This window comes from Mustela erminea, chromosome 11 (genome assembly GCF_009829155.1).
Source record: "Mustela erminea isolate mMusErm1 chromosome 11, mMusErm1.Pri, whole genome shotgun sequence".
Lineage (NCBI taxonomy): Eukaryota > Metazoa > Chordata > Mammalia > Carnivora > Mustelidae > Mustela > Mustela erminea.
In genome coordinates this window covers 50,598,644-50,615,969 of record NC_045624.1, presented here as the reverse complement: position 1 = coordinate 50,615,969, position 17,326 = coordinate 50,598,644, and the positions used below count along the sequence as shown (strand labels likewise).

Below are 17,326 nucleotides of genomic sequence, written 5' to 3'. Positions count from 1 at the left end.
ATATCTGAAGAAGATAACAGTTCTGTAATTCCTTAAGGTAAGATTATTTTTAAATTACATTTTTGTTAGCTTCAAATTTTATTCATTTTTTAAATATGTCCCTTAATTCATTATGTTACTTTTTGTGTTCCTGGAATAATTTAGTGCACAGAATCAAAAATGAATTTTAATACCCTAAAAAGTGAAGGAATGCTATCTCATTTCTAAGGTAAGAATTTTGAAGCCTGGTTGGTACCACTTCTGCAGTACATTGCACTACTTTCTTTTTTTTTTTTTTAAAGATTTTATTTATCCATTGGACAGACAGTAGTAGTAGACACAAGTAGGCAGAGAGGCATGCAGAGAGAGAGGAAGGGAAGCAGGCTCCTCGCCGAGCAGAGAGCAGAGAGCCTGACGTGGGGCTCCATCCCAGGTCCCTGGGATCACGACCTGAGCCGAAGGCAGAGACTTTAACCCACTGAGCCACCCAGGCGCCCCTGCACTACTTTCTTTAAAACAATCTCTTTTATTAAAAATAGAGATGGCGTGCTTCTACTAGCTGAGATCCTAATTCTGACTGTGCGACCTTTTATAAAATTTATATTTTCCTTTACTTTTAATATTCCATCAGTTAAATGAGGCTAGCTTAATATTTGTCTTCACCTTAAGTTACAAGAAGTAATTTGTAACTTTGATGTGATAAATGCTAGGCTGGAAAATCCTTATTAGGCTACTTAATCTATTTATTACATGTATTCACTTATATTGATGTTTTTTATCTTTTAGTTTATTTAAAATGTATCTCTTTCAGAGGTAGCATAATGAATGGTACATACTATTCCAGAATCCTACCTCCAGTTTTAAAACAGCTCCAAGGAGGGTCTGTTCTGCTCTCTTGTGGGCTTGGTCAGGAGGTCCTTTTGAGTTTAGAATTCCACTCTCAGTCCAAACCTTTAACAAATTCTTGTTACTCACAAATCAAATAAAATATAAGCAATTCAGTATTCTGACATCCAAGACATTCTGATCTTTGGCCTTTAAAGCTGCCCTACCTTAATTCTTATGCCTGAAATTTATCATTGCAGCCTTATTGTTTAACCTATAGTATTAAGTTTAAAAGGCATCTGTTTCTATGTAGGGAGAATTATTGTTCCCTCCAATTAGTGGACTTTGAATTAAACATGAAGACATCTTAGTTGCTTTCTCTTTCTAATGGCTTCATGGCTATTGGCTGATAATGCAGTGCTATGATAAATCTGACTTGCTTCCACACACCAAAGTTAACCAGAAGTGACAGTTCATTCCCTTTTTTTCCCCCTACCAGTTTTTACTAATTACTAGCACAAACCAAATGAACACGTCTACAATGAGCATAAATGCCACTTCGTATTTGGGAAAGTAAATGACTTAGTGCTTGTAAACCTGCCTGAATCCCACGGAATAGTACTGTTGTTGCCACAAAGCAGAAGCCAAAAGGTCTTATTTTAAAAGTTGGAACTAGATGTCTTTGTTGCACTTCAGCAACAGCAGGGGGTAGAAACATACAAATACGACAGGCCATACCTGAAATTAGTTTTTCCTCATATCAGTCAAGGTGGCCAAGGAGCTTAGAGGAAGTGGAAAAAAAGCAGAGCATTCAAAACTCCTCAGCTATAAATTACAACCGTTTAAGCAGAAGTCATCACCAGTTAAAATACGTGGTCTTCATCTTATTCTGAAAAAAGAGAGGCAATAGTATAGCAACACTGCTTTGAAGACAAAGCTTGTTCTGGTAAATATGGTCCAAATGAGGAATGCCTTCACCTTTTCAGGTAGAACCAGATTTGAGGAATTGCTCGTCTCCACTATAATTTAAGTGTAAGATCAATATTCCTTTTGGCTATGTGTTCTTTTAAAAGAACTGCCGAGTCCTCTTTCTTTGGTAACATTGATTTTTAAGGAAGTGGGATCTTGGGTTTTGCTGGGGAAGAATGAGCACTTAGGGTTCGGCAGCAAGTATAGTTTTCTGCATGTTGAGTTATTTTAGAGCCCATGGTGAGGATTTGATGTGAAAACCTTGCTTTGGGGATTTTTTTTTTCCATTTCAGTTTGGTATATCTTTATTTTGAACACAAATGCATGCTCTTTTTAACCTCTAATCTTTGAAATAATTGTAGAACTTTTCTTTTTTAATGGAGGGCAAAATGCTTGTTAGCAATCTAAAAATAAAAGCTGAACAAGCTGCTAAAGTTAACTTTCTGATGAAAAAGTTTAAAAATAAAATTTGCTATTGCTTTCCAAGTAATTGTATTACTAGTTCCTGTATAAAAGAAACATTACTGCTGCCCTTGTATAAATAAAATTTTCTTGCAGTACAATTATTGATTTTTCAGAAACTGTCCCTATAAATTTCTCTTTTCACATATTTCCTATGTTGTCCAAAACAAAAATTATTGAAATGTTCAACATGTGAGATTGTATATTCCAAGTAAAATATTTTTGTACATATAAAAATAAATATTTAATATTGCAAAAATATAGTGTTTCATTTATAGGTAGAACTGAGGTTTAGAGATGATAAATACAGAGGATATCAGATTAGCTTTTGTATTTTCTTTTTAAATGCTAGTAATCTTTGCAAAAAGCGTGTAATAACATGTAGTTTTTCCCACCAAAATAAATATATAAATTTTTCACCTGCTTCTCTTCTTTAACAAGGAAGCCCTAACTGTTGTTTCCTCTATCCCAGCCCAAGCCATTTGGTGGCTTTCAAAGGTGACGTGCTCAAGGAAAAAATGGCAGAGACAGGGAAGATTAAAATATAGGATCAAGAAAAGGCCTCTATGCTTAGATGACATGAGATGCTAGGACAAGCTAGCCAAGCAGGAAAAGCCCTGGTGGGAGATACAGCACCTGCTGTGGCACAGCTCAGTCCTGAGGCCTGCAGTAGAAAAGGGAGGCCGACCCACCAGGCTGGCCAAGAGATGGAGGCATGACTGTGGGTGAGTGCGGGAAGCCGATGTCCAGAAAAGGTATTCTTGCAACTCTTTCTCAAGCTAAGTTTCTGGGATTCCAGGCCCAGGACTTCAGAAATTGCTAGTCTAGTGTACTTCTCATGTCTCCCAAAGAATCAGTTTTAGATTATTCACTTTCATCTTGTACTGTCCGTTTTCTCTCACTACAGTAAAAAACTGCCACAAACTTTGTAGCTTTTTTTTTAATTTAAGGATTTTATTTATTTGTTAGAGAGAGAGAAAAAAGCACAAGCAGGGGAGGCAGCAGGCAGAGAGAGAAGCAGGCTCCCCACTGAGCAGGGAGCTGAATACAGACATTCAATCCCAGGACCCTGGGATCATGACCTGAGGCAAAGGCAGATGCTTAACCAACTGAGCCACCCAGGTGTCCCAACTTCACAGCTTTAAATACAAACTCAGATCTGCAAGTTGAAAATGCAACACAGGTCCCACCTAACTGAAATTGAGACCTTTCCCAGGGCCTGCTCTGGCTCTTAATGCTGGAGAGAGAACCTTCTTCCAGGCTCTTGCAGGTTGGCGGCAGATTGCAGTTCCATGCTACTGTAGAACTGAGGTCCCCCCTTCCTTACTGGCTGTCACATGGACTGCTCTCTTGTTCTTGAAATGACCTCTCTCTGTCTCAGAGTCAGCAACAGCACTGAATCTTTCCTGTGCCTCATCTTTCCTACATTTTCTTTGGCCAAGTCTCTGACTCTTCTGCCCTGTAAGGACCCACCCAGATAATCCAGGATAATCTGTCTCAGGATCTGTCACCTATAGAACATCTGTAAAGTCCCTTCTTGGTACATAAGGTAACATGTTCACATGTTCACAATTCCAGGTTCTAGGGATTATTAGATCATGGACACCTGAGGGACCCTAACAGAAGTGCTTCTTGCCTCTTCCTGCATCCACTTGGCAAAAGACGAGTGGTCATGGAAACATTTGAGTGAAGGTGGCTTTCCACTTCTGTTGTTCTGGAAAATACTCTGTTTTCTCTCTGTTTTCTAGGTATCTGGTCTACCAGAATTTGCTTACAAATGTAAATGTACATTTACAATTAATTGTATGTGGTGATGAAGATACTAGTTACTTAGAAGAGCCTTTTGGAAGCCCACTCGAGCATGCCCAGCACTACTTTGCCCACCATGTCACAGTGGGGTCTGCTAAGGCGTGGCAATAACTGGGAGGCTGGGGAGACCTGTAGCGGCATATGGCTACATCCTTTTTAATTGCAAATTTTTTAAAAAGATTTTATTTATTTATTAGAGAAAGACACAGTGAGAGAGGGAACACAAGCAGGGGGAGTGGCAGAGGGAGAAGCAGGCTTCCTGCTGAGTAGGGAGCCTGATGAGGGGCTCGATCCCAAGACCCTGGGATCATGACCTGAGCAGAGGGCGCCCTTAATTCCAAATTTTTAAGACACAGTCCAACAGGGTAACTAGCTGATAGTTGTAGAAATGGCCAAATGCCTTAGTTGTTTATTTGATGTAACCCAAACTTTATGGCATGTGCTGGGATGGCCTTTTTTCTTTCTGCCTGAAGCTGATCTTTTAGTTTCTGTTGCTTTTGGATTTTTTTGGTTTGGCTTGGCTTTGGTTGGTTGCTTTTTTAAGAGGTTAATATATACAGAATTATATCAGGAATAGAAGGGTAACACCCCAGCCTCTTGTCCCAACTTCTAAATCCTCTCCCCAAAGGAATCACAGTCCAGTTTCTTTTAGACTCTTAAAGGAGCACTGCCTTGTGATACATGTGTAGCTATATGTTTACACAAGTAGGTTCTTAGAAAATCTGCCATCAATTTTTTTGTTTATAAAACTTATTTCAGAAAGACAAAAAGGCATGTATAGTGCCACTGTTGTAGCACAACTATTCACTTTGGCAGATTCCTTTCCAGTTTGTTATAAGGTGCTTTTTCTGTTGTTGTCACACAGTGTACAACTCTTTTTTGTCATGTATTGGAAGTATTTCCATAAGATTTAGTCTTATTTTTGAGGTGATGAAAGGGTTATTTTGTTTCATTTCTTCCATGTTAATGCTCATTAAAATCTGAAGAGCAGAAAAGAGAGAAATAGACGATGTTGAGGTTAAAAAAAAATGTGCTGAGTAACACATTTATCTTTCAACAACTGCTACTTCTATCCTCCCTGCTCCTAAGGTAAGACTAATTCTAAGAGGAAGTCTTAGCTACTTTTTGCTAAGGAAAAGTGGTTTCAGGTCCCCAGTAGTTGGTGGCAATGGAATCAGAGGCACTAGAGAAACACTCCAAGTTATTTATAGAAGAATTTCAAACAGAATGTAAAATATACACAGTTCCCTTTGATACAGTATATAGTATTTTATAAATTAAAAATCGAGAATGCATGAGAAATCAGCATTGTTCTAGACATAGCATACAAAAAAAAAAATGCAATACAAAAAAAATGTCTATAGCTAGACCCCTAAGGAAGGGGGTCCTGCTACTAGAATAGTGTAATTTTGTTTAGCAGAGTATATGTACTATAATGGCATTTACAGTTCATTTGTCAATCAACACATCTATAACACAGACTCTTCTATTAATTGTCTTCCTATAGCATTCACGATTTAAAATTAATTTTTGGATCAAAGTGTCATATTCAGCTGTTTTTGTATAGCAGAAAGAAATAAATGGACCCATTTTTTCTGTGAAAAAAATCTGTACACTGGCTTAGAATTCTCAACCATCCTCTAGCTCTTCAGATGCTAGAATCTAATTTAAACACTGGGTCACCAGCATAGGCCTTTTATGAAAAACTGTTTATAGAGTACCTAATGGCTAAACTCAGTAGTATCTTAACAATGCTGGAAAATACCCAGCCTTGGCTGATAACACGTATTTGTAATTCACATATGATGCTATTAATGTGCTCTGCTTAAAGCACAGAGTCCATTTAGGCTTATATAAAGAATTAGTGGGAAAATGTTAGGGTCCTTCTGGGTGACAACTTTAACAGATGACTGCAGTCTCTCCAGGTTCATGTCAGCTGAGGCAAACAAACGCTGCACAATCATAAACCTTTCCATATCCTTCAGAGGAGCCAAGTCTGGGTTTTCAAGATCCGATATTCCATCATCAGAGAGAGCACGGAGCTGAAATGAAACATTTAAGCAAATTCACTTAAAAATGTTACAGACAATCCACATAGCTAAATAATAATGTACTTCTAGATGATTATGGGGAAAAATTAAATTGTTATTGTTCTTTAAATTCCCCAAGTGGTGCAGAAAAACCCTTAAGATATAACAAGAGCTATTTCTCCCAGTCCAGGACCTTACACCTGATTTTTCCAATTTGCCTGGAGTTCTGACTGAATCTCTATTCTGAATTTTACCTTCTCGATCCCTTAACTTCAGGAGATGAGAAACTTCAGAATGTAACTTTCCCATAGAAACAGTATGTATGGTTTGATTTTTCTTTTTATTTCTTAAATAGTTGCTTGATCTCCTCAAAAGGGTAGGTACCACTGTTTAGTAATGCTTCCTGCCTAAAGAACCTTTGCCCTTGCTATTCCTACCTGGGACACTCCCTCTAGAGTTCCATGTAAACCCTTTTTCTCATCTCTCATTGTCTTCTGCAATGCCTCTTCAGAAGGGTCTTTCCTACTCTCCCTTCTACCCCCATATCCCAGCCACTATTACCCTACTGTATTTCTGAAACTATCCTCTTGACAGTAACTGTTTATTCTGTTTTCTAAAACCTAAGCTTTTTAGGAGCCCAGGGCCCTCAATGTGTTGAATGAATGTTAGCTCTTCAGAGAGGCCACTTCAGATGCTACACTAATTGCAAGTTTTCAGAACATTTGAAATTTTGTGACACTTTTTTTTTTTTTTTTCAATTGTACTCTCTACATTAATCTCATCTGGTTTTGAATGCCTGGTAAAAATCAAATTGGTTAATCTTTATAGGTTTACTTATTTTTTTTTAATTGTCAGTAATTATAAAGTATGTATGAATTTCAACTGAATCTGAAGGGAATCCAAAAGATTTCCAAAAATGTCCAAAGCAATGCTAACCTTACTAAAAGCTTGCCCTGAAGGGCAGCAGTCACTTGACTATAAAAATACTTAACCTTATGGGTCTACACCATGTAGATTTACCAACTACCACTCACACAGTGTTACCACAGGCTTTCCACCAGCCTTTGGCCAAGATCAGAAACTCAGTTTTGCTTTAGAAAGTGGATTAGGCCTGCTATCTGGTAGAAGAATCACATCCCAGTAATTAAAGAATGAGCTCCACTAGCGCAGGCGGCCCACAGCAGACTGTGTGTCTGCAGTCTGGGCAGCATCCAGGTTCCTTCTCTGAACAGCTGCCAGCCCCACGTGCCCACAGGCACTTATAGTCACGCAAAGGGTGGTGGGGCAAAATTAACAGCCTCCACTGATGATTCTACCTGATGCTATTCTATAAGTTTTTCTGAAAGGCTCTCGAAGTTACTCTGGCCACCAGACAAGAGAACATAGGGATGCAGGTACATTTGACACCCAAATTCCTTCAGGAGGCAGGAGCCTATCTAGGGCAGATTATGTGAAGATGCCCAGGAAAATGTTTTCTTTGTCTATGTTAAGCAGCCCTGGAAAAGCAAACGACTCTATGGGTGGGTTGTTTTGTGTCAGTGTAGAATACCAGTTATCCTGGAACTCCAAATGTGTCCTCCTGGCTACTCTAGGACCAACAAAGAAGAACTTGGAAGGAACACGAAGATCAAATCTAATGCTGACTGCAAGGAAGATGACAAGTAAGTGTGAGTTTGTTGGGAAAGGGAATTAGCTAATGTGTTCTTGCGATATTTTGGTAATTTTGTAAATCTTACTAAGGGTAATCTGGGAAACGCTAAGCACTCACCTACTGCCATCCTAATGACCACACACAGGTAATGGTACTTATTGTCTCTATATCCCAACTATACCACCAGACTTGACCCACAGCTGGCCCCAGAACATACATGCTGGCATGTTTCCAAGTAGTTCAGTTTTAGTGGTCAAAGTATAAGAACCCAGCATTCCTCTGGGGGGTAGAAACAACTTTCATTTGTGAATAGGTTCCAAACTGCTCCTTAGAATGATGCCTTATTCAGAGGTCTTTGCTATGCACAGAAATACCTAAGGTACTAGTATTAGTGGTATTAGTGGATGGGTAACAAATTTCAAGATCCTGGCCAGGCATTTAATCTTGATGCCTGCTTCCTAGATCTGGGAGCAGAGCTCTGAGCTTTGCTCTTTTGAGCCTACAGAGCATATTGGTCTGGGCTATTGGTAATTAACCCAGCCAGGTGTGCTCAGCTACCCTGCCCCAGGCTGAACAACATCTGCCCATTAGAGTGGCTTCTGGATGCTCATGGCTCCTTCTATTAATGACCCCGTTTGTAATTTAAAAAGGAAAAGCTTAATCTTGACTTGCTAGGGTTAAGGTCATCATCACCTAACTCTTGCTCTTGCCATGAAATTTCTTTAGAACATAAAGCAGAGCTGAATCAAATCAGTCTAGCCCTAGCACTGCCATTGCAACTAACAGGGTGTCAGGCCCCTTCCCTGCAAAGTTGCAACCAAACCTTAGCCAAAATTCGGTCTCCAAACAGTGGGAAAAGCTTGAGATTTAGAATCTAATGAGAGAGCTCTGCAAGCAAGATCTTTGTACAAATGCTTTTCTCTCAGCTTCAGTCTTCCTATAGGGTAGGATGTCTGGTGTGATGTGGATGGTGTATAAAAAAAAGTCAGGTTAGTAATAACACTTGGTTTAACCCATTTTGAGGGGCTACTGTAGATGAAAAATCCTAAAGGTGTTTTATCAGTTGTTAGTACCCATCCCCACTGAAAGGTTCCTTACCAAGTGACACAGCGAAGGAATAATCTGGAGTTTACAGCAAGCACCCAGCAGAGCTGCTGCATTATCTGGCATTTCTGCAGGAGACAAAAATCAGTCAGTGTCCAAAAAAACAAAACCAAAAAATCCATGGGAACAGATCAGCCCCTGAATTGTATCTAATTTATACTTTAGTGCTTTCCCAGCAGAGGACATGCTCAGTAATCACTGAATAATGAATGAATGGTGCTAAACAGGCAGCAAAGGCCTTTTAGAAAATAGATGTTGGAATAAAGTAACGAGCTCTGTGTTCACTAGAGGATAGTCCTTGACATTTCAGTTTGCCAATCAAGAACTGTACAGACTCTAGAAAAAGGAAATCATATTGAAAAGTAGAACCTATCTTTTCACAAAGGAAAGAAGGAAGCCCCTGCCCCTCCCAAAGTCAAAGCAAAGGCTTTGAAGGCCAAGAAAGCAGTGCTGAAATACATCTTTTTTTTTTTTTTAAGATTTTATTTATTCATTTGAGAGGGAGAGAGAGAGGGAGAAGCAGACTCCCTGCTAAGCAGGGAGCCTGACATAGGACTTGAACCCAGACACCTGACTGAGCCACTCAGGCAACTCCACATGTCATCTACTTTTTGACAGCCCAAATATCTTCAAAAGAGTGCACCCCAGGAGAAACGAGCTTTACCACTATGCCATCATCAAGTTCCCCTGATTACCAAGTCAGCCATGAAAAAAACAGAAGACAACATACTTATGTTCACTGTGGATATCAAGGCCAACAAGCACCCGATCAAGCAGGCTGTGAAGCTCTTTGACGTTGACATGACTAAGGGCAAAACCCTGATCAGACCCCAGGGAAAGAAGGTGGCATATGTTCAATTGGCTCCTGACTATGAAGCTTTGGATGTTGCCAACAAAACTGGGATCATCTAAACTGAATCTAGCTGAATTAAAAAATATATATATATATAAAATATATATAAGCTAGGATTTGGTGACAAGAGCTGCGTTCGATTGCTGCTACGAATTTGGGGTGTGACTTTGAGTATACCTCTATGAGCATGTTTCCTCCTTTGACCAACCACAGTTTGGTTTTTGCAGATGTCAGAGAACAGGGTAAAATATAAAGGTTTCCACTTGGGTCATTAGTCATTTTGGGGAGAAGAATGCAATGTGGGTGGACTAAGGAGTAGCACTGCAGAACCCCCCAGCCCACCACTAGTTCAACATAAGGGACACCAGTGACAGAAGTAGTTGGTGGAGAGCTGCACCAGAAGGGCCCTGCCAAGTCTCAGGGAAAGGGAATCCAAGTCAGTGTTATTCAAAATAGATTTTAAATACCAACCAGGATAAAACAGATGCAGTTTCCAAAAGAACCAAATCCCTCAGGGTATAACCTTTGAACTGAGAAGGCAAAAGAGGAGAGTGTCACCTGCTATATCATCTGGCCCAGGAACCACTCAAGAACCTGTCTTTTATAAAAAGCATGCCACTGAGGTACTGATCCAGCAGAGTACAATGCAACATAGCCTATTCCCAAGGAAGGAAGGCTGCTAGGAGGATGGGGCAGCTCCAGGGAATGATCCTGCTTGAGAATCCCCTAAAATTTCATTTAAATATTGTGTGTGTGTGTGCATTTGCCCACAGAAAAGGTCCACAGTCAACAAATTATCAAGGAGGCCCTTATCCCCAGTCAGGAATATGAAGCTGGGACGTGTCCCCTGGTGGAAGGATCACAGCACTGGAAGAGCAATGACAAAGTCACCTGGGACATGAAGTCCTAGCTGAACCACTGTCACACATCACCCCCATTGTTCATGCTTCCATTCCCTCACTTTTCAGGTGGCTCCTGAGTTCCACGTAATAATCATCATCTACTCCCCCCCACCACCCCCACCCTTATTCTTGGAAATACGTTAGTTCCACGTTATGCAGATGGTCATTCACTATTTTGAGTATGGTGCTAGGGCCACAAAGATGAAGTAACAGCATCTGCTTTATAGGGATTACCAACTAATTTTACTACATTAATTTCCTGCAGGCACAGATAATTATTTTCTCCTACCTCAACACCCTTCCATATTATGACTCTGTTTTACAAGTGACACCAAGGGAGTTCGTGCTTAAGGTCACCAAGTGGTTGAGGTGGTGTTGAGAAAGTGTTCAAGAGACAGGCAAGATGCTGGGGTTGAACTGCTTTAAACAAGTTAAGCATGAAGAGGCCGGTTCAAAGTGGAAATGTTGGAAGATCCTGAATTCACTTCCAGCTACATACAGAGCAATTGCCTTGGAAAACAAAACTACCAGAGCACCTTCTACACATCTGGCAAATAAAACTGACATCTAAGCAAGTAGGAAAGGCTGAGACACAATCTCACCATAAACCCCACCCTGGGCACAGTGACCCACAATAGGAAGGGAACTAAAAAGCTTCTCTCTGAAGAGCAAAGAGTTTGAACCCCACATTTTTAAGACAGGCACTGGAGAGACCAGCTCCCCAGATATCTAGCTTTGAAAGCCAATGGAGCTCATGTTCTTGAGATCCACAAGGCTGTAACAAGCTGAGAAATGGTTCTTAAATGTCTTGCCCATGAACCTATCTGCAAAAAGTCAGCCCTTTGAAAGGTGTCCAGACTCTCTGAGAAAGAGATTTGTTATCTTAAAGCAGCAATCTGGAGGGCAGACCTCTCAAAAGATCAAGGAGCCTGCTGGAGTACACTGTGAGGATGGCGGCCAGTGCTTACCATATTTGTATCCTTCCTCTGCCACACTCCAAAGGAACAGTATCTCCTGGAGGGATGCTATTACACAAGTCTGATGCTCTAGTTTTTATGGCTGCCAGCCAGTGAATACCTCTTGATCACTTGGCTCTGGTGGCTAGCAGGCTTGAGAGCCTGGGCCCTATGGGACTGTAACAAATGGAGAGACAGTTCTTGACTGACTACTACCCCTCTAGTCTTTCTGTGATAGAGGCCTACTTGTAGAAGGAGGGGAAGATCGCAGCTGAATAGGAGGACCCAAGGTTTGCCTCATTCCACAAATATAATTAGGTAACTATCATATCATCCTAAATTCCTCAGAAATCTATCTGAAGACTGGCAGAAAAAACTCCACAAATAAAGGTAGAGAAGAGGCCACAGCAATCAAGGTAGAAAGAACAGAGATGTGGCTTGGGAGAGAAATGGATATGGCAAAAGCAGTGTGAAGGGAGCCATGGTCACAGAGAAGGGCAAAAGATATACTAGCATACAGGAGAACGCACAGGGAAAACAAATCCCCATAACAATTGGCTTGGAAAGCAGAAGGGCTCATATTTTGTGACACCATGCAACCAGTGGTGCTGAAAGCCGGGAGTTTTAAAGGTTACCATGCTTGGCTCTAGGAGAGCTTGGAGGACATTGCCTGTCTTCTCTCCAAGGGCAGCTGCAAACAGCCTGTGAACATAGAGCCTGGAGACAGGAATGTGAAGAGTACCTAGAGCACATAGTGGAGAGGTTGCTTGCTCATCAGAGAGACAGGGTTCATGGAGAGACCCCCTCCAAGAGTATAGAAACTGGCCATCTGTGGGAGCCGACACAATGCAAACACTTGGTCTTAATTCACTTACACCAAGCCCTGTGGTCTGGAAGAATTGCCCTTTCCATTCATGCTTGCCTCAGTCTCAGGAGAGTAGGCCCCTCCCCAAGAAGACTGCCCCAAACTCCTGCCAACACTGCATCTCCTGATCTGCAAGTTTGGAGGCCCCAGTTCCCATGGCAGTAGTGAGAGATCTCATTATATGCAAACAAGAGCACACCTAGGTAAAATGTGCCACATACAAACCAGAGACCAAACCCTGCCCACAACAGGCAAATGACTAGTCTGAAGGATAAAGACACCAGGACACATTGGAGACACTCCCAGAAGTGCTGGGTCATGGGAAACAGGACACAAAATACTGTAGCAACTATATGTAGGACCTCTTCTTCATAAAATCATTACCCTCAGCTATAGGAGACAGAACTAACTTTACTGACACAGAAACAGAGAATCTGTCCAAAATGAAAAAACAAGACATGGCCATGGCCAGAGATCAAAGTGAAACAGATATAATAGCATGCCTAATAAAGAATTTAAAGCAGTGATCAAAGGAATATGCACTGGACTTGAGAAAAGAGTGAAGCACATCAGTGAGACCATTAACACAGAAGGAATAACATAGCAGAGATAAAGAGCCCAATAAGGTGAGAAATGTGCTTTATGGAATACACAGCAGGCTAGAAGTACAGGAATTAATGACCTAGAAGACAGAGTAATCAAGTTGAACAAAATAGGGGGGAAAAAAAGAATCCTGCAAAATAAGAACAGACATAGGGAACTCAGTGACTCCATCAAATATAATGTTCGTATTTTTGAATCTGAAGAAAGAGACAAGGGGGCAGAGAATTTATTTGAAGAAATAGCTGGAAACTTTCCTAAACCAGGGAAGGTAACATATCTAGGAGGCACAGAGAAACCCCAAAAAAGCAGATTTACACAAAGACATATTGTAATTTAAAAAGAAAAACACAGTGATAGTGAAAATGTATTAAAAGTGGTAAGACAAGGAAGAGTGTCATATACAAAGAAAACCTCATAAATTAGCTGTCAGTGGATTTTTCAGCATAAACTTTCCAAGCCAGAAAGAAGTACACCATGATATATTCAAAGTACTGAATGGGAAAAATGGCATCCAAGAATACTCTGTCTACCAAGGCTAATATTCAGAGTAGAAGGAGTTTCCCAAACAAAAACTATAAAGAGCTCACAACGACTAAAGCCTGCAAGAAATATTAAAGGGAACTCTAAGTGGAAAGGAAAGACCAAAAATTATAGTATGAAGGTAGAAAACACAAAAAGCACTAAAATTGAATATTTTTGTGAAAAATCAGTCAAGGCTTAGTGCCTGGATGGCTCAGATGATTAATTAAGCACCTGCCTTTGGCTCAGGTCCTGATCCTGGGGTCCTGGGATCAAATCCCACATTGGGCTCCTTGTTCCTTAGGGAGTCTGCTTCTCACTCTGCCTCTCTCTGTCCCTCATGAATAAATAAATATAATCTTTAAAAAAATCAGTCAAGGAACTCACAAAATAAAGGATGTAAAATATGACACCATATACCTAAAACACGGGGATAGGAGGAATAAAGACTGGGTTCAAACATAAACAACCATCAATTTAATATAGACTATGCAGAAGATGTTATGCCACAAATCAAAAACCACTAATGAATATGCAAAGAATTTTTTAAAAATCCAAATATATCACTAATGAAAATCAGCAAATCATAAAAGATGAGAGGATCAGAGAAAATGTCCAGAAACTGCACAGCAAGTTAAAATATATAAATATATACACACGTATACATAAACACATATATACCTATATGATTACATTTACATATGCATTTATATATACATAAATACATATATACATATATATGGCAATAAGTACATGTCTAACAATAATATTTTGGAATGAGGTTTGCACCTGGGTAGTTCAGTTAAGTGGCTTTTTTTTTTTTTTAAGATTTTATTTATTTATTTGACAGAGAGAGATTCAGTGAGAGAGGGAACACAAGCAGGGGGAGTGGGAGAGGGAGAAGCAGGCTTCCTATTGAGCAGAGAGCCCGATGCGGGGCTTGATCCCAGGACCCTGGGATCACGACCTGAGCTGAGGGCAGACACTTAACGACTGAGCCACCCAGGTACTCCATAAGCATTCAGTTCTTGATTTTGGTTCAGGTCATGACCTCAGGGTCCTGACATCAAGGCCCAAATCAGGCTCAGTGCTGGGTGTGGAACCTGCTTAAGATTCTCTCCCTCTCTGCCCTACCGGTCTTTAGAAAAAGACAAATACATACCTTGGAATGAAAAAAGGACTACATTTTCCAAGCAAAAGACTTTATAAAATGACAGATTAAAAAAAGACCCATCTATATGCTGCCTACAAGAAGAGTCATTTTAGACATAAAAACACCTACCAAGTGAAACTGAGGGGATAGAGAAACATTGATCATGCAAATGGATGTCAAAAGAAAGCTGGAGTTGCAACACTTATGTTGGACAGAAGACTTTAAAACAAAAGCTATAACAATAGACAGAAGACCACTATGTAATAATAAAAGAAATGATACAACAAGAAGATATAACAATTGGAAATACTTATGCAGTCAACATGGGGACACTCAAATACATAAAACAGTAACAACAAAATAGGGAAATAATCTATAATAATAGTAGGGGACTTTAATCCCCACACATCAAAGGACAGATCATCCAAACAGAAAATCAACAACAACAACAACAAAAAACAGTGGCTTTGAGAGACACAATGGACCCGATGGATTTAACATATATTCAGAATATACCCTCCTAAAGAAAGTGTATTCTCTTCAAGTGCACATTGAACATTCTCCAGAACAGATCATGTATTAGGCCACAGAACAAACCTTTGAAACAAATTTAAAAAGATCAAATTCACACCATGCATCTTTTCTGACTACAACATTATGAAATTAGAAGTCAACAAGAAAAACATCTGGAAAGACCACAAATACAAGGAGGTTAAATAACATTCTACTAAATCATCAATGGGTCAACCAGGAAAAGAAATAAGTACTTGGTTGGAAACAAATGAAACTGAAAACGTAATAGTCCCTAAAAACTTTGATGCAGCAAAAGCGCTCCTAAGAGGAAAATATGTAGGAAAACAGGCCTACCTCAAGAAGAAAAATGTCAAACAACCTAATCTTACACCTAAAGGAGCTAGAAAAAGAACAAACAAAACCTAAAGTCAGCAGAAGGAAGAAAGTAATAAAGATTAGAGCAGAAATAAATGATATAGAAATGAAAAAATAGAAAAGCTCAATGAAACAAGGAGCTAGTTCTTTGGAAAAAAAAAAAAAAATCAATAAAATTGATAAGTCACCAGCCAGACTTATGGAGAAAAAAATGAAAGGACCCAAATAAATAAAATCACAAAAGAGAGATTAGAAATAAACACCACAGAAATATAACTGTAAGAGAATATTATGAAAAACTATATGCCAACAAACTGAACAACCTAGAAGAAATGGATAAATTCCTAGAAACATAACCGACCAAAACTGAAGCAGGAAGAAATAGAAAATTTGAAATTACCAGCAACAAAATTGAATCAATAATTTAAAAATTCCCAACAAAGGGTGCCTGGGTGGCTCAGTGGGTTAAGCCGCTGCCTTCGGCTCAGGTCATGATCTCAGGGTCCTGGGATCGAGTCCCGCATCGGGCTCTCTGCTCAGCAGGGAGCCTGCTTCCCTCTCTCTCTCTCTGCCTGCCTCTCTGTCTACTGTGATCTCTCTCTGTCAAATAAATAAATAAAAATCTTTAAAAAAAAAAAAAAACAATTAAAAATTCCCAACAAAACTCCAAGACCAGATAGTTTCATAAGCAAATTATACCAAACATTTAAAGAAGAGTTTTATCTATTCTTCTTAAACTATTCCAAAAACTAGGAAAGGAAGGAAAACTTCCAAATTCATTCTATGAGACCAGTATTAGCCTGATACCAAAATTAAAGACACCACAAAAAAACAAGAACTACAGGCCGAGATCTCTGATGAACATAATGCGAATATCCTCGACAAAATACCAGCAAACAGAATCCGATAATACATTTAAAAAATCATTCACCATGACCAAGAATTTATTCCTGGATTGCAAGGGTGATTCAATATTTGTAAATCAATCACATGACACATCACATCAATAAGATCAAAGATAAGAACCATATGATAATTTCCAATAGACACTGAAAAAAGCATTTGACAAAGTATAACATCCATTCATGGCAAAAACCCTCAATAAAGTAGGTATAAAGGAACATAGTACAACATAATATAGGCCATTTATAAAAAACCCACAGCTAACATCATCCTCAGTGGGGACAAACTGAGAGCCTTTCCCCTAAGGTTAGGAATAAGACAATGATGTCCACTCTTGGCACTTTTACTCAACATAGTACTGGAAATCCTAGCCACAGCAATCAGACAACAACAACAACATAAATGAAAGGCATTCAAATTGGCAAGGAAGAAGGCAAACTTTCACTCTTTGTGGATGACATACTATATATATAGAAAAACTGCTAAAATGGATAAACAAATTCAGTAAAGTAGCAGGATACAAAATCAATCTATAGATACCCATTGCGTTTCTTTCCTTTTTTTTTTTTTAAGATTTTATTTATTTGATAGCAGGGGGAGTGACAGGAGAGGGAGAAGCAGGCTCCCCACTGAGCAGGGAGCCTGATGCAGGGCTCAATCCCACGACCTTGGGATCATGACCTGAGCCAAAGACAGACACTTAACCAACTGAGCCATCCAGGCACCCCTGTTGCATTTCTATATACCGATAATGAAGCAGCAGATAGAAAAATTAAGGAAACAGTCCCATTTACTGTTACACCAAAAATAATAAGATACTTAGGAATAAACGTAAACAAAAAGATAAAAGATTGT

The 17,326-nt window shown here is 39.6% G+C and overlaps 1 protein-coding gene across 2 annotated transcripts in view; it reads right to left on the bottom strand.

Moving 5' to 3' along the window:
- Window positions 1-4,292: 4,292 nt before the first annotated feature.
- Window positions 4,293-17,326, bottom strand: part of GSDME (gasdermin E) — a 74,795-nt gene continuing 61,761 nt past the window's right edge. The window contains exons 7-8 of one of the 2 annotated variants that reach the window (XM_032304783.1): window positions 8,824-8,897; window positions 4,293-6,086 (exon numbers count right to left, since the gene is read on the bottom strand). In XM_032304783.1, coding sequence (XP_032160674.1) covers window positions 5,856-6,086; window positions 8,824-8,897 — 305 coding nt within the window. In that variant the 3' untranslated portion in view covers window positions 4,293-5,855. The remainder of the gene's footprint in view (window positions 6,087-8,823; window positions 8,898-17,326) is intronic. The other variant, XM_032304781.1, reaches the window with a different exon arrangement.